This window comes from Lissotriton vulgaris, chromosome 5 (assembly GCF_964263255.1).
Source record: "Lissotriton vulgaris chromosome 5, aLisVul1.2, whole genome shotgun sequence".
Classification (NCBI taxonomy): domain Eukaryota; kingdom Metazoa; phylum Chordata; class Amphibia; order Caudata; family Salamandridae; genus Lissotriton; species Lissotriton vulgaris.
This window is the reverse complement of record NC_141693.1, coordinates 1,011,919,230-1,011,945,909: the sequence shown is the minus strand read 5'-3', so window position 1 is coordinate 1,011,945,909 and position 26,680 is coordinate 1,011,919,230. Positions and strand designations below refer to the sequence as shown.

The following is a 26,680-nucleotide window of genomic DNA, read 5'->3' as shown; positions in this document are numbered from 1 at the left end:
AAGTAGCAATTGATGTTAAAACATAAAGGGGGCAACATTTAAGACAGGCTAGGGCAGCACATAACTATTAGGGCCAAAGAGTGTTTAACTTAGTTAGGAAATTAAATGAAGCTTAGTGTATATATTTATTTATTTAACAGGTTTTATATAGCGCTGGCTGGACCCAGGAGTATCAGATTGACATACAGCATAGGTACTTCTGAGACAATAAGAAACAATTTGCACATGTGGCGCATAAATTAAATGGAGCAGAACATGGAAGATCAATGATTAAGCAATAAATCATAGAAGATAGAGTGGTAGAGGTAGGAGGGGATATAGCTGCATAAGGCAGAGTGATCAATGACCAAGTACTTAAGAGCTCCAGTATTTTTTAAGAAGAAGCAGCTTGAGTTCTTTTTTGAAGCAGGGGTAGGAGGGGTTACAGCATAGTTCTTTAGGGAGAGCATTCCAGACAGAGGGTGCACTTCCCGAGAAAGATCGAGATTGTGTAGATCTCTTTTTTAGTAGAGGAGGAACAAGGGTAAGAGCGTTGGTGCTCCTCAGTGTTCTGGTGCAGCTCGCTTTGTGGAGTTTTTCAGTGAGGTAAGATGGGGTATTTGATGGAGGGATTTGTGGGTGATGCAGGCAGTTTTATTGACTGATCTGCCTTCAATCGGGATCCATTTGAGGTCCTTGAGGACGGGGGAGATGCGGTCGAATTGTTTGCAGCCAGTGATCAGCCTGGCAGCAAAGTTAAGAATGGCTTTGATAGGGGCAAGGTGGACTTCAGGAGTACCTGTGAGGGTGGCATTACCGTAGTCAATTCTTGATAGGACCAACGATTGCACAACCGATTTAAAGTCATCGGTTGGAATGAAGTTTTGAATTTTTGAGGTGCTGGAGTACGAAGAGAGCACCTTTGGCTGAGTTTTTTACGTGGTGGGTGAGGCTGAGGTTCTGGTCGATGCTGATGCCGAGGGATTTGACAGAGATGGCGAGAGGGCAGTTAAGGGCTTTGATGTCTGAGATCCAGTGATGAATGGGCAGAGGGGTGTTTTGGGGAGTGAATAGAATGATTTCTGTTTTTTTAGGGTTAAGTTTGAGGTGATTTTGATGGAACCATAATTGGATCTTGGTCAAGGTATAACTGAGATGTAGGATGTCAGCATGGGATCTGATACTATAGTAAAGTTGGGTGTCGTTAGCATAGAGGTGGTAACCAATTTTAGCTTGTTTGAGGGTGAGGGTGAGGGTTAGGGGTTCCATGAAGAAGTTGAATAGGGTGAGAGAGAATGGAGCCCTAGGGGACGCCCATGGTGACGGGTAGAGGTTTGGAAAGGCAACTGCTAATTTTAATTTGTTGTGTTCTGTGTAGGAAAAAGGAAGTGAACCATTTTAGAACAGTTCCTTCAAAGCCAAAACGGTTTTTGAGTATGTTGAGTAGGGCAGCGTGGTTAACAGTATTGAAGGCAGCGGAGAGGTCAGGAAGAATGAGAAGGGAGGCTTCACCTTTGTCTAGGGAGCGATGGATGTCATCAGGGATGTTGAGCATGGCTGTTTCAGTGCTACAGCCCTTTCGAAAACCTGATTGTGAGGCGTCTAAGAGGATGAAGGAGTTGTTGTGATTTTCCAGCTGGCACAGGGCGCATTTTTCTAGGGCGTTGGATAAGAACGGAAGGTAAGAGATAGGGAGCAGGTTATTTAAGTCAGTTGGGTCAGCTAAAGCATTTTTCATGATGGGGGTAATTTGACCTAGTTGGAGGGAAGCAGGTACCAAACCGGAAGAGAGGGAGGAGTTGTTGATGGTGGTCCAATACGGGGGGAGGATGTGTTTTAGATCTTGAACTAGATGTGCCGGGATGGGATCTCTGGTATGTGAGGATGGTTTCAACTTGGAGATGATGTTAAGGATATCCCTTTCTGAGATAGGACTAAAGTTACTCCAGGAAGCATTGTTCTTTCACTGGGGTACAGTGTAGTGGGGTCCCACGTGGGGGACAGTGTTGGAAAGTTGAGCCGAGTCCGAGGGGGGGAGGGAAGGAAAGGCAGGAGGTACAGGGAGAAAGTTAGGGAGGAGAGGTAGATTCTGGGGGGGCGGGGGGGGGGGGGGGGGTGAAGCGGCGAAGGATAGGTCAATCTTTGTGATTTTGTCTGAGAAGAAACTAGCAATTTCTTCACATCTTTCAACCAAAGCTGGAAGATTAGTGGGGGCAGAAGTAGTTTGGTTTTTAATAATTTTAAATAGTTCTCTGTAGATTTTTGCCCGGTCAAGTTGTGAACTGAAGAAGAATGCTTTTTCGTTAAAAATATGTTTTTTATAGCTGGCCCTAGAGGCTCTGAGGAGGGTAAGGTTAGAGGAGGAGGGCGGTTGCAACCAAGTGCGTTTAATTTGTCTGAGGGCTCGTCTTTCATTGTTAAGGTCAGCATTGAACCAGGATTTAGATGGTTTGCTTTTTTGTAGTTTGAGCTTGGCTGGTGCAATTTGGTCAAGGACCTCAGCGATGGATCTGATGTAATGATTTGTACGGTCATTAGTTGTGTGGGGGAGAGGAGTAAGTCAAAAGAGGGCTTTTATTTTAGTGTCCAGCTCGTCCGTGGGGATAAGGTGAAGAGTTCTGGTTAGTTTCATTTGTTTTGTTGTATTAGAGGAGGGGGTGGGGCATGGAGCTGTTGACCGTGAAGAGGATGAGGTGGTGATCGGACCAGTCAATGGGTATAATGTTGGTGAGAATATCCAGGTCTTTGCTGGAGATGACAGCATCAAGAGTGGCACCTTTGTCGTGTGTTGGAGAATTGCAAAGTTGCTTCAAGTTGCTGATATCAAGTAGGTCGTTAATAAGGTTGATCGAGGGGTCATCAGTTTTATTCCAGTGGAGGTTGAAGTCCCCAAGGTAGAGGTTACTAGAGTTGTTAACCGCTGATTGAATAAGAAGATCCGAAAATTCATCGACAAAGGAGATAGGGTCACCAGGAGGATGGTAAATATTTTGTAAACGAATCGGGGGGAGCCCTGAACAGTGAGTTCATCGCTCAGATATTCAAAAGTAGTCAGGTCAGAGTGTGGGACCGGTGCGAGTAGAAGTTCATCTTTATAGATTATGGTGAGGCCCCCACCAATTTTGATAAGCCTGTCTTTTCTGAGGATGGTGTAACCTGGGGGTTCAAGCAGGTCAAGGATTGATGCGGAGTGGTCATTCAGCCATGTTTCCGTCAGAAAGGCGATGTCAATGCTTTCGCTAAGAATGGTCTCAGCAATTTCCGTAGCATGGCAGGAATTTGAACGGTAGTTGACCCGCATGCAGTTGAGGGGTTTGGGTATGGTCCTTTTAGTGGGGGAGCAGGAGTGGATAGTGGTGAGTTGTTATGGAGGTCTGGGCGATGAAGGGGAGGACGGGGTCCTACTTGTTCCTAGGATCACAGGGATAGAAGAATGAGGTGGGAGAGAATTAGTGGTGGGTGAGGAGGCAGGGTGGTTTAGATTGAAGCCCGGAAGAACAGTGGGGGGGGGGGGGGGGAGAAGGTTCGAGACATGGAGTGGTAACCTAGGGCATTGACTGCAGGGCGGCTCGGGTGAGAAGCTTTCGAAAGGGGGAGTAGCCCCTCGGATGCGGGGTGTAGGAGACGTAGGAAAGCTGTCCAGGGGATAGGTGTGACTGGAAGGATTATTTGAGGTGAAGTCAGTGGCATGGCAGGAAGCTGAACGGCTGTTAACCAGCATGCAGTTGAGGGGTTTGGGGGCAATCATTTTAGTGGGGGAACAGGAGTGGGGAGTGGTGAGTTGTTGTGGAGGTCTGGGCGAAGCAGGGGAGGATGGGGTCCGACTAGTACCAAGGAGCACAGGGATAGATGAGTGAAGTGGGAGAGACTTTGTGGTCAGCGGGGAGGTGGCTTAAATTGTGGATAGGTAGGGCAGTGGGGGTGAGATGCTTAGAAACGAGGGGTGGTATGTTAGAGCTTTTACTGCTGGGAGGATCAGGTGAGGTGGTTTCAATAGGGGGAGTAGACCCTTGGCAGTGGGGTGAAGGGTTCGTAGGTAAGAGGTCCTGGGGGTATGTTTGACTGGGAAGATTCTTTGAGGCGAGGAGAGTTCTAACACGATGGTTGAGAGGTGGAGTTCTATGTTTAGGAGAGACCAAGTAAGAAGAGTGATATGGAAGGAGGATGAGAGATCTAGTTAGGGGAGAGAATGGTCCCAATTAGTCAGAAGCGTAGGGCGTGAGATCGGTGGGAAACCAGGTTAAGGTTGCAATGAGGCAATGGTGTAGGAGGTTGTGAGGTGGTCATCCCAGGAGTAAATTGGCATAGGTGAGAGGAGAGGGGGACATGAGGGGGGGGGGGGGGGGGGGGGTGGCGGGAGACAGGATTGGAGTTATTGATGGAGCTATTGGGCACACACATTTACACACCAATGCTGCACTCACCTGTTGGTCAGTGATGGTCAGATAGATTTTAATAGTATCCAAAACTGGTAGTCTATCTGTACTACTCTCCCCAGCAAGAGGCTTTTGAGTGTAGACATTGAACAAAATAGGTAAAAAGTTTTTGGCAAACCTGCCCACTTCAGCACGGTCTGCTTCTGTAATGGAGGAAACATAAATAAAGTCAGAACAGCACTTGAAAAGGTGATTTCTTTTTGCTAAATATCGAATTCTGTTCTTCAACCTGTTGAATACAATAATCGTTGTCACTTGCATTAACTAAAGATTTCCCACAAAACCAAAATATGGCGCTCCTATCAGCACACTTCAAGTGGGCTGATAGATAAATATCTCCACAGACAATCTCGGTCCTGTCTTTTAAGCTAGCCAGCATATGATAATTGATGTCTCTATTATTAGAGATCCGCAAGAAAGGGGCACAATCCATTTCGAGTCGAAAGTGAGTAATTTGATAAACAATTTGTAAATACAAAATGCTCCTAATCTGTTATTGTAGCATCAGTACTCCCAGTTCTATACTTCTTACATTCAAACATGAGAGCCACTGCCAAAAACTGATTGGATAGAAAACTTGCAAAGCAAAACTGTGGCCAAGACAAGCACTGGCGTTGCCATTAGGTCTCGCATTAGGAAAGTGTGAGCTATTGGTATTGTAAATGACAATTATTTTTTTTTAATATGTGTTGGCATTGAAAATATATAAATTAATAGCATTGTTATTTACAAAGCCAATAGCTTACACTTTCCTAATGCGAGTCCTATTGGCTATGGGAATGCTTGTTGTTAGCCAGCAAGGACAGTGCTGTTATGGTGCTCAGTGATGTGGTGGTGTATTAAAGTGATGTGGTGGTGTCCCAGAGTGATGTGGTGGTGTCCGTGAGTGATGTGGTGGTGTCCGTGAGTGATGTGGTGGTGTCCGTGAGTGATGTGGTGGTGTCCGTGAGTGATGTGGTGGTGTCCGTGAGTGATGTGGTGGTGTCCGTGAGTGATGTGGTGGTGTCCGTGAGTGATGTGGTGGTGTCCGTGAGTGATGTGGTGGTGTCCGTGAGTGATGTGGTGGTGTCCGTGAGTGATGTGGTGGTGTCCGTGAGTGATGTGGTGGTGTCCGTGAGTGATGTGGTGGTGTCCGTGAGTGATGTGGTGGTGTCCGTGAGTGATGTGGTGGTGTCCGTGAGTGATGTGGTGGTGTCCGTGAGTGATGTGGTGGTGTCCGTGAGTGATGTGGTGGTGTCCGTGAGTGATGTGGTGGTGTCCGTGAGTGATGAGGTGGTGTCCGTGAGTGATGAGGTGGTGTCCGTGAGTGATGAGGTGGTGTCCGTGAGTGATGAGGTGGTGTCCGTGAGTGATGAGGTGGTGTCCGTGAGTGATGAGGTGGTGTCCGTGAGTGATGAGGTGGTGTCCGTGAGTGATGAGGTGGTGTCCGTGAGTGATGAGGTGGTGTCCGTGAGTGATGAGGTGGTGTCCGTGAGTGATGAGGTGGTGTCCGTGAGTGATGAGGTGGTGTCCGTGAGTGATGAGGTGGTGTCCGTGAGTGATGAGGTGGTGTCCGTGAGTGATGAGGTGGTGTCCGTGAGTGATGAGGTGGTGTCCGTGAGTGATGAGGTGGTGTCCGTGAGTGATGAGGTGGTGTCCGTGAGTGATGAGGTGGTGTCCGTGAGTGATGAGGTGGTGTCCGTGAGTGATGAGGTGGTGTCCGTGAGTGATGAGGTGGTGTCCGTGAGTGATGAGGTGGTGTCCGTGAGTGATGAGGTGGTGTCCCAGAGTGGTGTGGTGGTGTCCCAGAGTGGTGTGGTGGTGTCCCTGAGTGGTGTGGTGGTATCCCTGATTGATTTTGTGGTGTACATCAGTGATGTGGTGGTGTCCCTGAGTGCTGTGTTGGTGTCCCTGAGGGCTATGGTGGTGTCCCTGAGGGCTATGGTGGTGTCCCTGAGGGCTATGGTGGTGTCCCTGAGGGCTATGGTGGTGTCCCTGAGGGCTATGGTGGTGTCCCTGAGGGCTATGGTGGTGTCCCTGAGGGCTATGGTGGTGTCCCTGAGGGCTATGGTGGTGTCCCTGAGGGCTATGGTGGTGTCCCTGAGGGCTATGGTGGTGTCCCTGAGGGCTATGGTGGTGTCCCTGAGTGGTGTGGTGGTGTCCCTGAGTGGTGTGGTGGTGTCCCTGAGTGGTGTGGTGGTGTCCCTGAGTGGTGTGGTGGTGTCCCCGAGTAGTGTGGTGGTGTCCCTGAGGGATGATGTGGTGGTGTCCCTGAGTGATGTAGTGGTGTCCCTGAGTGATGTAGTGGTGTCCCTGAGTGATGTAGTGGTGTCCCTGAGTGATGTGGTGATGTCCCTGAGTGGTGTGGTGGTGTCCCTGAGTGGTGTGGTGGTGTCCCTGAGTGGTGTGGTGATGTCCCTGAGTGGTGTGGTGGTGTCCCTGAGTAGTGTGGTGGTGTCCCTGAGTAGTGTGGTGGTGTCCCTGAGTAGTGTGGTGGTGTCCCTGAGTGGTGTGGTGGTGTCCCTGAGTGCTGTGTTGGTGTCCCTAAGGGCTGTGGTGGTGTCCCTGAGTGCTGTGGTGGTGTCCCTGAGGGCTATGGTGGTGTCCCTGAGGGCTATGGTGGTGTCCCTGAGGGCTATGGTGGTGTCCCTGAGGGCTATGGTGGTGTCCCTCAGTGCTGTGGTGGTGTCCCTGAGTGGTGTGGTGGTGTCCCTGAGTGGTGTGGTGGTGTCCCTGAGTGGTGTGGTGGTGTCCCCGAGTGGTGTGGTGGTGTCCCCGAGTGGTGTGGTGGTGTCCCCGAGTGGTGTGGTGGTGACCTTGAGTGGTGTGGTGGTGTCCCTGAGTAGTGTGGTGGTGTCCCTGAGTAGTGTGGTGGTGTCCCTGAGGGATGATGTGGTGGTGTCCCTGAGTGATGTAGTGGTGTCCCTGAGTGATGTGGTGGTGTCCCTGAGTGGTGTGTTGGTGTCCCTGAGTGGTGTGTTGGTGTCCCTGAGGGCTGTGGTGGTGTCCCCGAGTGGTGTGGTGGTGTCCCCGAGTGGTGTGGTGGTGTCCCCGAGTGGTGTGGTGGTGTCCCCGAGTGGTGTGGTGGTGTCCCTGAGTGGTGTGGTGGTGTCCCTGAGTGGTGTGGTGGTGTCCCCGAGTGGTGCGGTGGTGTCCCTGAGTGGTGTGGTGGTGTCCCTGAGTAGTGTGGTGGTGTCCCTGAGACACACAGGTGGGGGGAGGGCAGCCGATCCGGGCTGACTCACCGGCGGACTAAATTTACACTAAATATTAGTGTATTGGGAAGAAAACTGTTTTTATTAATGATTTGTCAAATAAGATAGCATCGTTATTAGGAGCACCGCCAGTGCGGGAGGAACATTCTATTTACAATGAATCGGCTCTACGGCAGGTGTAGTATTGGCAATGAAACGTAGTGTTCCTTGATGCGCGGAGGGGGGTTTTAAGATACTGCAGGAGTCTGCAGGGGGGGCGCCGTGAGCTGGAGGTCTTGCGGGGGTGAGCGAGGGCTGAGGGGAAGGGTTATGACTGAGTCTGGGTAGTTAGAGGGGGAGCTGGGTAGTTTCCTAGGGTTATAGGGCGATGGCATCTGGTGTTTTGAAGGGTCCATGAAGAAACGGCGGAGTTCTGTGGTGGTCGGGATGAGGGGATGTGGCGGACTATAAGGGGGTCTGCAAGGACCGAAGGAGAGGGCGAGCAGCCCGGGACGAGAGAGCTGCAACGCGAGGATGTGGATGACGGGGGGGGGGAGGGGGGGGGGTTGGTGGGAGTCTGCGATGATCAGGAGCGGGGGAGGGGGTCCTGGGGGCTTTGATGTGAGAGATAAATTAGGGGCGGGGTGGACTCTGGCAGGGGAGGGAACATGGCCTGGAGAGAGGCCGAAGGGAAGCCGGATGGGGGCGGGAGTGCAATTAACATGGTGTAAACGGTCCGAATTCAACGTAATGTGGGGGCTCTGTGGTCTCTGTTCCTCACAGGAAATGTGTAGCTTTTAGTTGCTGGAATATAGCAGATAGTGGGTTAAATGGACTTGGGACTGCTCACCTACAGCAGCAAAGTCAGGGAGCAACAGGCTTTCAAAATATGCATCAACACAGTCCAAACTGCTGCCCACAGACTCCCATAGCGCTTGTGGATACAAAACAACAGGAGGGAAGGGCGACATCGCATCTCTGGCCCACGCGCCCCGGGGCAACTGCGTGTCCATGCGTTAAGATATTCCTTACACACACGAGATCCTGCTGCCAATACGATCTTGGGACAAATTGGAGGCCAGTTGGAAGCCGGCGGGAGACGGGGCTGCGGAGGTTCAGTGGCTATGGGGAGGTAGGCAGAGGTTGGTGTGAGATTACAGCGCAGATGCTGGGGGGGACAGTGCAGGGGAGGAGAACAGCTAGGGATTATTGTCACTGTGTCGCATTAAATGGCAATATTCCAAAACGATTAAAGGGAGCTTTGGTTTTAAAGTGACGAAAAGTAAATCTTAATGTTCTCATATCCGAAAAACATGAATTACAAAATGAATAGCAGGGCCAGTCTATGAAGTGTTAACAAAGAAAAAAGTAAAGTTTTCAGGTTTTATTTTCCACGGCGGGAGAGCCTGGGGCGGGAATGCGAGCGAGGGGAGGCAGGCAGATTAGGAGGGAAGCCGGATGGGGGCGGGAGAGCCTGGTGGGGGTGTGAATGCGCGAGGGGAGGCAGGCGGATTAGGAGGGAAGCCTGATGGGGGCGGGAGAGCCTGGTGGGGGGCGTGAATGCGAGAACCGAATACTCTGAGCTTTCCAAGTGTTTGTGAAAATTTATTCCTAACTAGCTAAAAGCGTCAGAATACGTGCATGGTTATTACGATCTCTATATTCCAATGTGATTGTCATATCGAAAATAGTATAGCTCAGCTGCTCGTGAAAACTTAAAGCTCATTTTGAAATGGGTTCTCACGAGCTGCAGTTACAAATATGATGTCATTTGTTTTTAATTGGTTATTTTTACCGTGTTTTTATAAGGAGCCCTCGGTGGAAAAAAAGTGGTGAAGTCCGTTTTGTATGTTTACAGATGAGCGCTCCGTAATGTTGTGTGCAGCTGTCCCGGCATCCTCTTTGACTGGTGATGGCTGAATCATAGAGTGATGTTAGAGCGGAAACCCGGGTCCCCTGAATCAGAGTTGTTTTAGGATCCACAGTGTTCCGGTCAGACCTAGGCTCTCTCTCTTGAACATGGCGGCAGTGAAACAGCATCAATCGCTGCTTGAAGAACCTCCGCACCTCAATGGAGAGTTGGAACTAGAGGACAAGGATGATGAGGCAGATACCAGACGGCAAGGCTGTGATTGCGTGGAGAGAGGGGAGGTGCTGGTGTGGGAGGGGGAGGAGTGCTGCTAGGGCAAGGCTGTGATTGCGTGGACAGAGAGGGGAGGTGCTGGTGTGGGAGGGGGGAGGTGCTGGTGTGGGAGGAGTGCTGCTAGGGAAAGGCTGTGATTGCATGGAGAGAGAGGGGAGGTGCTAGTGTGGGAGGGGGAGGTGCTGGTGTGGGAAAGGGCAAGGCTGTGTTTGCGGGGAGAGAGAGGGGAGGTGCTGGTGTGGGAGGGGGGAGTTGCTGGTGTGGGAGGAGTGCTGCTAGGAGAGGAGTGAATGCTCGTGCATGTTTGCTCACGTGATTCACGTGAACTGCAAGAAAACCGCGGCTGAAAGCCCTTTGGTTTGAAGAGAAAATAGCCGACTTGAATTCTCCCCATTTCCCATTCCTGCGGAATGGTAAAGGCGAGACCTAATAAAAAAAATGGCTATTACCATGCTTGTATGAGTCTCTTGGTATCCATCCTTATCAAGCATCATCTCGATGATGACAAACTGGCTGACAGCTGCACTGCATCCAAGGTTTTGACATTTGTTGCAAAGTGCTAAATGTCATAACCCTGGATGTTTTTGGGTGGTCACCCGAGTGTTTCATTTTTGGGGGACTCACCTGCTGGTAATCTTGAACGCTAACACTTGGACACTGCTGTGTGCAAATATCTTCTTGGTTGACCCTCACCCTTACGGAGAGATCCCAATGTAAGTCAGCCAAGAAGTGAACTAGACTGGAGTCTATGCCCATGTCAAGTAGGATAAGCCATAGTTTGGATCTGTTTACCAGGTTGAATGCTGAGGAGAGATCCATAAAAGCCAGCTGTAATGTCCTCGCTTTTGCTAATGTATATTTTCCTGCTAATAAAAGTAAATTTAGGCACTGGTCCAGAGTGCCCCTCCCACGTCTGAAACCATATTGGAGGTTTGTTAAAACCTCATTCTCATTTAGCCAGTCCATTAATTTGGTTAAAATCACTCTCCCTAAGACTTTTACAGCCGAATCAATTAGTGATTTCGACCTATAGCATTGCGGGTATCCTCTCTGCCTTTTTGTAAAAACTGGAATAATAGCGAACAACGACCATGATGACGGAAAGCCCTGCTGACTTGATGGATTATAGACATTTGTCAGAATTTTGGCCCAGAAGGTTGGATTTTGTTTATACAAGTCAGCTATACAAGTCAGTTGGTACACCATCTGGGCCAGGGGGCTTATTACTGGACATTTGGATTATTGCTAGTTCTACTTCTCCCTAATTAAAAGCAATTTTAAGTGATTCCCTTCTGTGTTCTAAACTCTCAAGTACATCCAAAGTAACAGTAGCCTCGTATATGGCTTCAAAATGAGAAAGCCATTGATCTTCTGTGATGTTACATTCTAGGGGGAGATTCTCTATTCCAGAGAAGAGGGGTTTATTCACAATAGCCCAGAATACAGAGCTGCCTTTTAGGACCTCCGCCGCTAATAAAGCATTCCATGCAACCTCCTTTATTTCCTTTTTAGGCATGGTTAAAGCAAGCTTGTACTGCTTTCCTAACGCCGCTATGTGGGTTCTATCTCGTGGGACCCGTTTCAGAGCTGCTATCAAATTTCGGTGAGCAATTACTATCGAACCAACTCTCACCATTATTATGCCTAGGTCTGGTTGGTAAGGGAAGGTAAGACGCTACCTGTGCACAGATACCTTCAAAGGCAGTAATTACCTTCTCTCCCAGTGTAGACTTATCAAGGCAAGTTACAATCTTTTCTTAAACTTTCACACAGTGGTCCTGAAAGAAAAGGTCCAGGATTACTTTGGCCCATTTCAGAGATTTTCAAGCCAGTGTCACCGCCTAGCTTTTCTACTTTCGCTTTTAGACCACACACCCTGTCCAACACAAGAATTACAGGATTGTGATCACTGATGTGGGACCACTTGGCATTATTAAAAATTACGTGCGATAGTAAAATAGGGGGGATAAATATAAAGTCTATAATAGTATCACGCCCTTGTGCTTTAAAGGTGGGAATCCTCATCTGGATCAATGAAACTCGGCTCAAAAAGGTCAAGTGCGGCCAAAAGCTTCTCCAGGTATCCCCCATGCGGAGTATGCTCAAAAGGGAGAGTGGAGGAGTTCTCCAGCCCTAAAAAATCATCTACCTGGCAGTTCAACTCACAAACCTGAATATTAAAATCACCCATAATTATAATTGAATAATAAGTGGTTTGCTTTGAACTGTACTCCTCTAAAGAACATTTCAATTTTTTTAAATGTTGGTCTAAAAAGCTACTCTCTCCCGAATTATAAAAATGAACAAACAATAATTTACCTGAATTAGGAGTGGTAAATTCAATTGCCAGACAATTGCCAGACACTTATGGGACCCCACATCCACCCTCCTATGTGTGCCTGACAATTTAAGTGAAAATAACATAAGAAGGCCCGCTCTTGCTCTACCTGACTGAGAAGGTTGGGCGGGAACACTGTATGATTTGAACCCATCCACCCAGAAGTGCTTTTCCATGTCCCAAGTCTCCTGTAAAGTAACTATTTCATAATATTTAAGGAATTTAATCCACCTTGGATAATCTTTTTTGCTTCTCAGGCCCGCAATGTCCCAACTGATAATATTGCAATTATGGATTTTATTCTCTTCTATCCCCTGCCCTTTAGTAGAATCGCTGGTGAAACTTTGTTGGCAGGAAGGCTGCTCCGTCAATCATTTTCATCTAGTATGGACAGGGGGAGGAATCTATTTTGATAGGCTATACTATTTCCGTCCTCAGCTTTCCCGGTATACATGATTGGTACGGGGCATATGCTGAGCTCCCATTAGAGGTGTCAGCGCAAATATCCTCCATGGGGCTTGGACGGAAAGTAGAGCAACCCCTTCTGACCACTAAGGGTCTAAGCCCTCTGGAGGAAATACCCAGTGGCTGTACCCCCTTGGATGGTGGATAGAAAAAGCAGAAAGGCAGTGCCCTAGTGCCCCCCAGAGACTCCTCGGGCCATCCCTAAATAACTGCCCGCTATGTTTGCACTGTCAAAATAAACGACAATACAGTCTCCAACAACCTGTTTTGGTCTATAACTAACTCTCCCCAATCGTCTTGCCATTGTGAGGAAACTGATGTAATCAGAAAGAAGATGGATACTTCAAGATAGATTATTCAAGTTACTTTATTTAGAAACCGTGGTCCGGCTGCTGGAATGTTGATCACACCAATATTTTGTTTTACGTAGCAGCCCCATAGTGGTTTCCGAGCAATGCTCTCTGAGTAGGGGAACCCCTGTAAGAATGGCGACTAAAGGAGTGGCCTCTGGGGGCAAGTTGAGTCCACAGCCATTTATCACTTTATTAATCACTATATTATCACGGGCATACTCAGATTCTAAGACTCGTTGTTGAAAGTATGGCTTGGGGCTGTCTCAGTATGGCAATTTGTGATGCCCTCTGCCTGTCTCCCTAAGGCAGGGGTCTTCAAACTGTGGGGCGCGACCCCCAGGGGGGCCGTGGAACGATGCAAAGGGGGTCGCGCCTTCACAGTGTCACTTCTGCCTCCAGGGCTTCAGCCCCCCTCCTCCCCCATCCTGTGTCTCAGCCCAGGCAGCTGCAGTGCAGCTCGCGCTCCTGGGGCCTTGGCTGGGCAGTGTCTGGAGTCTTATCTTCGGCCTGATTTTTCACAGGTCTTTAAAGACCATTAGCAAATTTACATCCCTTTGTTAACTGATTACTAAAGATTCGTTTTTTTGTGGTTCCAGTACCCCCTGGGCCCCCACTCTGCCTATTTCTTACATTTGTATTTTTACACTTACTGCTGTAGTGTGAGAATGCATTTAATGAAAAGAAATATAAAGTTGGGTTGCCAAAAGAAACATGCCTGCGATGTGTTGTTTAAAGATCCTGCAGAGGCCTACTCTTGACTCTAAATTGAGTTATAAATGAAAAAGTATGTATTAATTAGGTATGTGACTGTTCTGTCTTTATTCTCTTTAATTATTAGTCATGGATCATTAAGGCATCCCTAGAACATAATTAAAAGTGCTTTCTATTTATATTTGCTGTTCTAAGTATTCACAGATAAGTGCAAAAAATACAGCTGTAGGTGACTGCTTATTTATGGGCCATCAAAATAATGAGCTGGTAACCCTAATCATTAGACTGGAAGTTTGTTGCAAGATCAGCACATTATTTATTTCCTCCACCCTCAAACCCTGATTAATGCCATTATAGCAATAATTTAACTTTTATCTGAAACCCTACGCTTTAAGTTTTTGGGAATGCACCCTACTTTCAGATAACTCACTTCTCATTCTCTCCTTCACTTTCACGTTCACCCTGCACTCATAGCGATCACCAAGCACTCATAGCGATCACCCTGCACTCACAGCGATCACCCTGCACTCACACTGATCACCCTGCACTCACACTGATCACCCTGCACTCACACTGATCACCCTGCACTCACACTGATCACCCTGCACTCACACTGATCACCCTGCACTCACACTGATCACCCTGCACTCACACTGATCACCCTGCACTCACACTGATCACCCTGCACTCACACTGATCACCCTGCACTCACACTGATCACCCTGCACTCACACTGATCACCCTACACTCACACTGATCACCATGCACTCACACAATTCACCCGCTCACCCTGCACTCACACTGATCACCATGCACTCACCCTTGCTGCTCCCGGCCATGGCCAGGTGAGCTTCTAATGTGGCAGCGCGTATTCCTGCGGATTGGGAGGCCCTTCACAGAGGTTGACTAGACATCTTTCTGATGTTCATTGCTGTATTTTGGTCATAAACTGGTACTGATGGGGTGAAATCCTGCCTCAGTATTACTGTGTTTAAAAAAATTCTAAATAATAAAGCAATGCTACCCCAAAATACGCAGCATCACAGAACGTTATTTACATTTTCTACTCGCACAATTTAGTCAAGCCTGTCGCATAATTTGGTCCTCACCTTCCTCATAACCTAGAGGTTTAGAAATTTTTGTCAGGAGGGGGTCCTTACGCTTGAAAATGTTGACAGGGGGGTCTCGGCATCCAAAAGTTTGAAGACCTCTGCCCTAAGGTATGTTGGAAATAGGATAGTGAAGCCATGCACAGTGAGGAATTTTCTTTTTTTAAATGACAAAGAGCCTTTCTATGTTAGGACTGAGAAACTTTTTAGCTTCCAGACTATATCCGGATACATACATATATATATACACATATATATATTCTCCGCGGCTCGTTTCAAGGGGAACCGCCCGTAGTCTGGTGGTGCATCGTGCTGGCAGAGCCCCGCCAGATATTTACTTTCAAAACAACATCCAAGTTTTAACGCACTCTCAGAAGCCAGGATTGTACACAGTGTTGTTTATTGCTGTTATGCGTTTCGGAAGCATCTGCTCCCTTGCTCACACGCGTAACAGCAATAAACAACACTGTGTACAATCCTGGCTTCTGAGAGTGCGTTAAAACTTGGATGTTGTTTTGTGTATATATATATATATATATTCATATATTCACACACTCATTACAATGTACCAACAAAGAAAAATGCACTTCAAGGCTTCTGTTTTCAGAAAACCAAATTCATGAATAAAATCTCTGATGCAGTCCAAGGTCTCCCATCATATAATGGAAAAAAAACATTTTTAAAAAGTCACAGGACAAATACATTATTATACCTGTCAGCAAACTGGACCTCACCTGCTTCGCAGCCTTTATTAATGAGAGTCCGCAGACCCTGACAAACTGTCAAGCGAAGATCAATTCGATCACTAACAGCCATTCCCAGTGTGCGAGCCAAAGCTTTAAAAGAAACAGTCACATCTGTGGGACCGATGCAAAATCCAGGCAGCATTGTCCATATCTGGAAGCAAAAGAAATGATATTCATACTGGTATAGAAACCTAGTCTTGAAGTAGATAGGCATCATACTGAAGGCAGATCCAATTCACAAAGGGTGGGGAGGTACCATTACGCCTTCCACTAACCATGGCAATAGACAGACTTAAGCAGTTAAAAGATAATCGCTATTCCAAACAAAAATTGTCAGCAAATGAAAATAAGCCCATTTCTGGTGACTTATTAAGTGACATCCAATCTTTGAACATTTAGCAGTGACTTTTCTAAAGTGATTTAAGAAACACGGCATCCCCTCAATTTTGCCACAGATCAAGAAAAAGTATATTTATAATCTAAGAAGTACCTCTAACCTCTTTGTATGGCTCCTATATGGAGAAAAGGTACAACGGAAGGTCTGTCTAGAGAAAGCAATGGTGAGATGTTTTAGTAAAATAGCATGGGTTTCCACAGGCTCGAGGACTATACTTGAGCCGCTCTTTGCGATAAACATACTGTCACAAAGGGTATCGGACATCTGATGTTAGTGATGTATATCTTTTACTCCCAAATTCTGTACACTTGCTTATTTCATAGCCCTGAAGAAGTTTCTGCGCAAAACAAATAGCGCGACGAAACACGTTTTGGCTAAGGTTCTCATGATTAAACTTAAGTGACTGTTTCAACGGGGGAACAAGTGTTGTTTATTATTGTCAATAGTACATAATATATACTGTCGGCGTGTGCAAGGGACTGTTTTGGTTTATCAGTGGTTAACCACACATTGGAGAGGAGGATGGCTCTCCCCACCCTTAGGCATCGCAATCTTAATTGTAAAGTAGTATATACTCACTGCGTATTTCCTAGGGGCGCCTTCACCCTACACAATCCACTAACCAAGAAGTCCCACTAAAGGCGAATGGGTAGTGGGGGTCGTTTTTATGGCTTGGGGGAGGGTAAGGTAATTTTTAGGGCTGTGGGGGGGTTCGCAGTAGTTTGTCAAATTTTGAGGTTACGGTTTTAGGACTATGGGCAGTGGAAGGGGTTGGGGTAGTTTTAGGAATAGCGCGGGGTGGGAGGGGTTCAGGATAGTGAATGTTATGGGACAGGGTTTTAAGTTATGTTAATAAAACGTATTGAGTGCGTGAATACCAGGAGGTGTCTTGGTGCTAGGACTGAGATTAGCCCAGACGGAGCGTCTAGTTCTGAAATAGCCAAGTTTTCAGCCCTTTTCTAAAGATGGTAAGTGAGCTTGCGCTTCTGAGCTCCATTGGAAGCATGTTCCAGAGTTTTGCAGTGTCATACGAAAGGCTTCGGCCTCCCCAACTTGAAGACCAGTTCCTCTGAACTTTTATGAGACTGTCGCCTGCAGAGCGTAGTTGTCTGGCTGGTTCATACCAAGCAAAGAGATTTCTCAGAAATAGCGGTCCTGCATTGCTCAGAGCCTTGTAAGCTAGGCATAGCAACTTACATTTAATTTGTTACACCACCAGAAGTGAGTGGAATTTTTGACTTTCCTTGGCTACTGATTCATGCTTAGGGACATTCAGAAGAAGTCTAGCGGCTGCATTTTGTACCGTCTGGAGCTTTTTTTGGTACTGCTTCTGCATATTCAAGAGCTGCATTTTTCAAAATCATGTCCCTGCCGAGCTTCCAATATTTCCTGCAGAATTTCCCTGACCTGGTCCCGGCTAAGTACTTTAGGAAATAGAGAGCATCCAGAGAAAACTGCTGTGGGACAGTAGACCCCGCATTGCTTTACACAAACTCACACTTGGGTGGTACGACGGCGGTATAGCGCTACCAGATTTTAGAAAGTACTACTGGGCTGCCCACTTGGCAGCGGTGAACCCCTGCACCTACTGTCTCGGAGATGACCCGTGTACAGAATGGATAGATGAATACTACCCGGTGGGAACTTTAACAGAGCGCTATACTCCAAACCTCGCAGATACTTCCTAACAGGACCAACAAAACACTCAGACCAAATTGTGGCACATCGTGAATCGTAGCCTAGGGTGGGACCAAAAACTCAAACTAGACACCCCATAATGGGACTTGGAACAATTGGGCACCCTGGGGCGGTCAAAGGGGTTTGACAAATGGGACCTCATAGGGATATCACAGATCTGCGACTTATGGGAAGCAGGCACGATGGTAGAGTTTGCTTCACTCCGGTGCACGCCCCAACTGGCAGACACTGAGTATTTTAGATATTTGCAAGTCGGGCATTCCCTCCAATTGAATCTGCCAGAGGGAACTTCTCTCCCAGAATCCTCTCCCCTAGAGGACAGATTGATTGATGGTTAACTTCTGGATAAAGTAATCTCCCTTACCTATAAAAAGCTTATCAACAACGCTGCAGATCCCCTTGTAATATTGCGGGAGCGATGGGAGAGGAACAGGTTGGAGCTGGATGATGAGGAGTGGCAGAAGGCAGTAGCCTGCCCACAAGAAGTGGCGATTTCATCCAGATTACTGCTTGTCTAACTGAACATTTTTCATAGAGTCTATGTCTCCGGACCCAGGTTGGAACATATGGGCAGGGCGACAGACAGACAATGTAAGAGATGGTCTGGCCTAGAGGGCTCATTTATGCACATTATATGGGAGTGTGGGTATGTCAAGAAATGGATGTATGACGTTACAACGCATACATTTAGATAGCGGTACATTACATTACGGTTTTTACAACGCAAGTCGTTACAACGACTTGCGTTGGAGGGCGCTGGACTTAGGAGTAGTATAATTTACTATTCCAACTCAAGTCTACGTACAGTAGGGAAGGTGTTGGATAGCAAATTATACTATTCCTTGTCCTAGAGCGTTATCCAGCGCAAGTCGTTGAATGTGTGGGAACCCACAGATCTTACCAGTAAAGATAAGCTACGGGCAATTTGGGTCAAATGGTAGCAAAAAGAAACATTGCATGATTATGGGGGGCAGCAACACAGCCGAAGATTAAAGCCTGGAAGGCGGATATGGACTGGTGCATGATCAGGGAAAAAACTGCCTACGTGGCACGAGGCTGTCCTAAAAAATGGACCACTATCTGGGACAAATGGAATGCCTATTGTGGGTATATCTGTGAGCCTCCTGTCCTTACTTCCCAAGACGATCCAACATCACCGTAACTAGAATAACTGATCTGGTCTTAATGTGAAGGTGCTTTGTAAAATGTTTTTGTCATGTCCCCATAACTGTAATACTCATGTAAGTGACTGTTTGAAGCTGTGATCTACTAACCGTTAATAAAAAAGAATTATAAAAAAAAAAAGAAAGTGGGAGGCAGACATGATGGCATTGGTCTGGTGAGATAAGGTTAATTTATTATCAACCCGCACTCCCAGGATTTTTACCTTCTGCACTGGTTTTGGCAGTTCACCCATCTCCGCCGGCCACCAGAGATTGTCCCACCTGGGTTGCAGGTTGCCAAAGATCACTTCCTCTGTCTTCTCAGAATTAAGCAAGAGACAGTGCTTTACCATCCATCTATTTATTTCACTCATACAGTTCTGGAACTGTGATGTAGTGGGGCTTGGACTTTAAACGCTGCCACCACTATATGGGTGTCATCAGCGTAGGACGGGAGACTGAAACCGAACTCTCGGATCAGAGGGGCGAGTTAGGATACGCTAGGATAAATGCTTATAAAGCGCTCGATTGCCGTGGCATCTTGGCATTGGTGCTTTTGAGAGGGGGGGCTGGGCTGACGCTACCAGTGGTCTCAGTGGAGGTGAACAACCAGGTTTTCAGTGCTTTTCTAAACAGCTGTCGATTGGGTTGAAGTCTCAACGTGGACAGCATTTTGTTCCACAACTTAGCTGCACAATTTGATAGGGTTCTACCTCCAAATTTGCAGATCTTAGAGTTCTGGTGGGGGTGTAGTGTAAGAACATTTTCTGGATGTCTGCCGAGCCACCTCCGTAGAGTGCCTTGTGCACCAGACAGAAGGCCTTAAATTCCACATGCTGTTGGATAGGAAGCCAGTGAAGTGACCTTATCCCTGCCGATGTGGAGTGGGCTTTGGGTATGTCTAGCAGTAATCGTGCCACAGCATTCTGTAGAGACTGTAGTTTCCTCATCTGTGCTTTGTCAGTGCCCATAAAGAGTGCATTGCAATAATCCAGTTTGGATAGAAAAAGAGCCACAACCACAGTTCTCTGTAGTTCTTGAGGCATGAAGGGGAAACTCTTCAGAAGGGTCTTTAGTAGGAAGAAGCAGGAGGAAGTTAGACTTTTGACCTGGGCTGTGAAATTAAGTTGGTCGTCAGACCACTCCGAGGTTCCTGACCTTAGTGCTGGGGCAGGGACATTCCCCAGCCTCTGCCGGCCACCAGGAGTGATTCCAAAGGGGTTGACCCTTGCCAAACTCTACTACCTCTGTTTCCATGCTTCCCTGACTGATATGAGTCGGATGAGCCATAGCTTCCTGAAAATATGCATCAAAAAGACAAACGGCTGTGGTCTCAGGCTGGTCTGATATAGATATCACGAGTTGAGAATCATCAACGTAGGAGAGCAATGTGAAGCCATGTTTCTTAACGGGTCTGGCCAGCGAAGTGTCGAATATGTTGAATAACGTCGGAGACAGGGCAGAACCCTGCAGAACTCCGCAAGGAAGATGAACTGTGGCATTGCAAACCGTCCCAGTGACGACTCTGCTCTTTTACCTCTAGGAAGGAGGAGAGAAGGGCCAGGTCTGACTCCTCAATTCCCATATCCCTCAGCCGCTGCACTAACACCGCGTGATTCACGGTGTCAAATGCTGCCGATATGTCTAAAAGAATGAGGACAGCTCTGCCCCCCCATCCATAACCTTCCGAATCTCCTCCGTTGCAATAATCAGAGCCGACTCGGAGGAGTGACACGGCATTAAACCGTGATGAGTAGAGTCCAACAAGTAATTAACATCCAGGTAGTTGGTCAACATGTTGTTGACCGACTTCTCCAGAATTTTAGTTGCTACCAGCAGACCTGAGATTGGGCGATAATTCTTGGGCTCAGTGGGGTCCAGAGCTAGCTTTTTAAGGATTGGCCTGATGCCTGCTTTTTTCCAAGCAGAGGGATATATCCCTGATTCCAGAACTTGGTTATTAAGGGGCGTTGGATGGTCACTGATATTCCCTGAGGTCAAGTGCATAATGGCAGGGGGGCAGGGGTCATTGGGAGAAACAGATTTTGTGGATAGGAGGAGTTTATTTACCTCCTCCGAGAGTGGTGGGAAACAAGTTAACTTGCACACGACTGTCTTCTCATCCTCTCATACAATTGCCATTGTCTAGGATACCTGGCGTGCTGAGGAGATCATTGTAGATCAATTGCACCTTGTTCTGAAAGAAAGAGGCAAGCTTGTTGCAGAAGGCTTGATCTGATCTGACCGAATTGGCATGCTGCGGATTCGCCAGCAGATTAATAGATTTGAAAAGTTCCTTGGAGGAGTTACCAGCTTCCTCAATCTTTATCGTGAAATACGCCTGCTTAGCTGCCACAATTGCCTCCTTGTAGTGTTGCAGTGCTAGGTTATAAGCCAATTTGCTTTCCCTACTGTAATCCAGTCTCCAGATACGCTCAATTTTCCTACAGTTTACCTTTAAGCGTTTTGAGGTCAGGGCCATACCAAGGCGAGGTTATCAAACGCCTTTTTTACAGTCACCATTTGTTCAGGTGCAACACAGTTGGCTGCTACCTGAATCCAGTTAGTATGCATACATGTTAAAAAGAGATGGACTAAGTGATAAGCCCGGCGGAACTCCGCATGGCAGGATGTAGGGATCTGATTTATACTTGTTCAATGTTACTGTTTATCTCTTTCCCTTCAGAAAAGAGGAAAGCAGGGCCAGTGCCGTACCCTTGATCCCCAGCATTTCTAGCCACTGCTGCAGAAGATTGTGATCCACAGTGTCAAACGCGGCCGACATATCAAGGAGAACGAGAGCGGCGGGCCCCCTCTGTCCATCACAGTCCTGATCTCCTCAGTGACCTTAATAATGCCGTTTCAGTGCTGTGCTCATGCCGAAAACCAAACAGTGTGATCAAGTAGATTGTTTTCCTGGATGAAGTGGGCTAACTGTTTGTTCATAATGTTTTCTACTATTTTGGCTGGGAGCGGCAGCCAAGCTATAGGACGGTAGTTATTAGGGTTAGACACATCCAGATTGGGTAACGGAGGAGAATGGGTAGTCAGGTTTTGGGCCTCAGGGCAGGGCGGGGCGGGGGGGGGGGGGGGGGCGGGGGGGGGGTATCAGGTAGAGGGTTTGTAGCTTAGGGCGGGGAGAGGGGGGCGTCGGAATAGTGGCAACCTTAGCCACGCATATGCCTTTACCATGAAATCATGAAATTGTGTGGTAAGAGAATGCGTGGTTAAGACGCATTTGTGGTATGGGCTGTGTGGTGCAGGCACACATGGCTTAGCCATGCGTGCCTCTATCATACAACCAATGATAAGGAGTCATTTTAATGTAGAAGCCTTGTTTGGATGTCCATCAGCACTTACAAGTACCTGGAGCAGCAGCTTATTTGACAGAGAATTACAGGTGCTACTACAGGACCAGTCTGCTGCAACTCCGCTTTGTCAATGCATTGACACTATCATCGGCTAAAGTGGTTACCGAAATCTTTGAAAAGGCTGTGCCATCTCTGCAATCACCATGATTTGCTAGCACAAATCTTATGTAAGTGATACTTCCTGCTTAACGATCTGTGCTTCTGGCTTAGGAATATTTCAAATTAATTTGGAGTCAGAACACGTAGACATGCAATACCCTTTTGCCTGGAAGGTAACCCTCCTATTACCACAGTGAGGTTCATAACATGTATGGACATAGTGGATAAATGTCTGGCTTCAAGGCCTTACTCTTTTCAATGAATCTGACATGATAGTCTGTGCACTCTTGCAGGACAAATCAAACTCGGCAATGTCATGCAGTGAGCTCACAGCATCAACTGTTTCCCTAGCAATGTTTTTGTATTACTTGCACAAACGTACTTTAATAGCAAGGACACAAACTGCAATGTTTTAATGAGTTTTTTTAAAGTATGTTTTTTATTTATTTACCCGAAATAAAGTTACTATTACTATGCACTTGCCCTTAAGCGGAGGTTCTTAACACGTGGCCATCCGCAAATTTGTAGATTACTACTAGGTTTACTTGACTACAGAGTGACGCGCTTCACACCACTACAATATGAGCATATTTGACATAACATTTGGCACCAAATTGATTGGAGAAAAATATCTTGCTATAGTAGTAGTTTTGGTTAATGCTATCATTCAATATATACTAACATACCATTATTACCAAGATGAGCCATGTAGTATAGAATGGCAAAAGTGTCATCAATAGTGTAGTATTTCAGTGTGAATTTAATGTTAATACTGAGAGCACATTTTATAAAAAAAACACTTTAATAGTTGGATAAGATGGCATTGTGTTTATTTTCATCTTTCAATAAGAAGCCAACATATTGCAACCCTCAATCTCGTACATTTTTGTAAAATGCCCAAGTAAAAACAAGTTTTCTTTTTATGCTGCCAAGTGAAGGATGAGAGGAGGTGCTCGATTAAAAATGCGTTACTGATGTGGTCTCATACTATAAAAGCAAGGTATGATGTAGTTTTTTTTAGATATTAACGTTTAATAATATGTGCAGTTGATGAATGGTGCTGAATAGGAGTCCAAGATGGCAAGTTCATTGGTACTCTCTTAACCAAGCCTCCAATTCCTATGGCATCCAATCCAGTCCAGGGGGCCGGTATGCCTTCTCCAACAGTGCCTTTCTATGACTTTTCAGTGGTCCTGTGGGCGAGATGACTGGAGCCCAACAGGTAAGGAAATCATAACTGAAACCCCTCGCACTTCTATAGCAGGCCTACTGGGCCGCTTGTGCAGCCTACATTTGTGCTCTTGGGGGCTGATCTGATCACAACAACTCTCCTCTGTGGGAGACGGGGAGTGAAACAGGATTCTCTGGGCTCCTTTAAGAGTCAACTGTAGTGATGAGGGTGTTTCATTCTTCATGTTGGCCTGCAGCACAACCCGTGCTGAGGCTAGCTTGTCCGATACTCTGAGAAGCTGGTGGAGGTGACCAGCGTGGCAGAGACAATGGGGTTTCCCCTGGAGCTAGCAACTTGTGACTCCCTGAAAATCAGAATGGCGGCCTACTGTAAGGGTACCGTCCCTGATTTCAAGTCCTGTCTAGGGGTGCTCCAAAGTTTCCTGATTGCTTTGCAATTGACGCAAAGTTAGACACTACACCGAGGGCCATGGCAGAGAAGAAAAACAAGGACTTCTTTGCATCAGAAAGTGGCGCCTCCAAGTACAGGCTGAATGATGCAACTTATGAAAACATGGAAGACTAAGGTGGAGCGAGAAATTCCTCCAGTCCATTATTTCTCTCCATGCAGACCCGTGCAGAAAACATGCCTGACTGAAGTTATAGTGCGTAATATTGAGGAGAAAGTGTTAAAATTGCTGGGTGTTTGGAGTGAAACAGCAACGTAAGACAACCAGGCACGACGTAGATCCAATGGTAGACTCAGTGACTAGGAACTCCAAGGCTGCAGGAATGGTTATTCTTCTGCAGGAATACCACTGATGCCAAATTCAAACAGGAGAACATGTATAAAATGCCCAACAATGCACAACGAGACACCCATTTTCGGGAGCCGGGTATTGCCTCTAAGGTTAGGTTGGAGGCTATCCAGGACTGTGTTGCTGTGATCCTGGATGGATAGTCAACAAGAAGTGAGGCGTAAAATGTTTGCAAGTGTCTATGCAGTTACCCCAGGGAGCAAAAACCAGTATTTGATCCTTTGTGCTGCATGCTGAAGACATCTTTGATGCTGGGGGACAGAACCCTACTTTTTCTTCCTGACATGAGCCCAGCCATGTAAATCAGAAAAAGACAACTGGCGGGCATGCGTTAAGAACTCACTGAATAAGGCTCAAGACATCTGTGGGTAAGGCAGAGGATCATGAATATAAATAAGATCTGTTCCTTTTCCCAGGCTGACTCAGCAAAGTCTTTCCTCAATAATTTAAATCTTGGGTGAGGGTGGGTAAATGCTGGTTCTCCGCTTTCATTTTGCTGCGATAGGTGGTAAAATAATCCTTGCCTGGTGCAATCCTGGGGAGTGTCTCTATGGTGGGGGTGGAGGGACATTGCTGAGTTGCTGTTGTCATTCCATGTATTCTGTTCTCCATCTGCTATTCTCTTTCCCCTGCTTAACTCTTCAGTCCCTGTAACAATGTCTGACTCTTTGTATGTTGTGGAGTTCTCATCTTACCCCATGGGCCTTCCAGGAGTCTCATAAGTTTGTTTCATCTATGGGTCTACGTTTTTATTTTTGAACTAGATACTGTATTTTGGCAGGGGACTTGCAGTTGGGCAATATGTGCAACTGTGAATCAAACAGGTGTTTTAAGAAAAATGTGAGCTTCCGCTAGAAAGAACTGACCCGTTTGATTTCTGAGATTGCGATTTCTGTATATCACATTTGACTTTTTTAAGGAACATGATTGGCTGATGAGGGCAGCATTTTTTTCCCACTAACTTGAAAATTGCAATTGTGGTCAATTTTGCAATTTTTGAAGTTCTGTACATCTACACAATAGTGTTTTGTAAATGTATGTGTGGTTAACCATATGGCTGCTTTACAAATTTCATGTAAAGGAATATTACCCAGGAAAGCCATGGATGCCCCTAGCTTGCGTGTGGAATGTTGTTATTGTTATTTCGGGCTTATATAGCGCCAACTCACCGGCAGGTCTCAAGGCACTTATGACCGAAAGGCACAACTACTTGTTTGGTAAGATGAAAGCAATGCCAAGGTAGAGCTAAACTGAGCTCTACGCCTCCCTAAAAACAGTTGTTTTTAGGATTTTCCTAAAACGAAAAAGATTGCCTTCTTTACGGAGGGTCTCCGGAAGTCTGTTCCAAATTTTGGGTATCAGAGCAGAAAAGGATCTCCCGCCTTTTGTAGCCAATCTGAACCAGGGACAGACGAGCAGCTGTGCATCGGAGGACCTAAGTCTTCGTTCAAGTTTGTACACCTTCAACCGTTGCTTAATATAGGCCGGTGCTTGCCCATAGATTGCCTTATGGGCTATACATAGGCTTTTAAAATCAGATCTTTGCCTGATCGGCAGCCAATGAAGGCTCTGCAGCAGCGGGGAGACATGAGATCTTCTTGGGAGCCTAAAAATAAGCTGTGCAGCATCATTTAAGACCACCTGCAGTCTATTGGTCAAGATATTTGGTAGTCCCAAATAGAACGCATTCCCGTAGTCCAGCCTCGAGATTATTGTAGCAGAAACTACTGTCTGAAGCATGGACCGGGAGAGAAGGGGCACTAATTTGCGCAGCTGTCTAATTAGACCAGTACAGGTCCCTACTACAGAAGAAATTTGACTGTCCATTGACAATTGGCAGTCAATCCTAATACCCAGACTTTTCACTTTGTCAGCTGGTTTAGGAGTGGGACCTAGTTCTTGAGGCCAGTATAGGTCACTCCATGGCTAACATGTGGACGAGACCACAAACTTCTGTTTTTTCAGGATTGATCTTTAAAAGATTCATGGTCATCCAACTAACTGTATATCCCAGAACATCCTGCGCATGGGTCTGAGCCAACACTGTGTTGTCTATACTCAATAACAGCTGGGTGTCGTCAGCGTAATTGAATACGCGACAGCCCATCTTTGCCAGGGAGTAAATCAATGGTTGTAGGTACAGGTTAAATAAGAGTGGGGACAGTGCAGAGCCTCGAGGGACTCCGCACGTCAGATTTCCCACCGCCGATACCTTATCCCCCAACTGGATCCTCTGTGTTCTCCCTGACAAGAAGGATTTCAGCCACCGATATGCCGTGTCCTGAATCCCGAAGTTGGCCAGTCTATCCAAGAGCAGGGTATGGCTGACAGTATCGAACGCCGCTGACAGATCTAAAAGTATCAGGGCGCTCGGCTTCTTACTGTCAGCCATCCCTCTAAGCTCATCCAGCACCGAGAGCATCACCAACTCGGTGCTGTGGTGTGCACGAAAACCCGCCTGAAGCTCATGGAGAAGCTGGTGTGACTCCAGGAACGAGGCCAAGGACTTCA

At 46.9% G+C, this 26,680-nt stretch overlaps 1 protein-coding gene across 1 annotated transcript in view; it reads right to left on the bottom strand.

The window, feature by feature from the left end:
* RRP12 (ribosomal RNA processing 12 homolog) overlaps nt 1–26,680 on the bottom strand; it is a 438,408-nt gene that overhangs the window by 224,985 nt on the left and 186,743 nt on the right. The window contains exons 17-18 of the mRNA XM_086922631.1: nt 15,442–15,604; nt 4,404–4,558 (exon numbers count right to left, since the gene is read on the bottom strand). Coding sequence (XP_086778757.1) covers nt 4,404–4,558; nt 15,442–15,604 — 318 coding nt within the window. The remainder of the gene's footprint in view (nt 1–4,403; nt 4,559–15,441; nt 15,605–26,680) is intronic.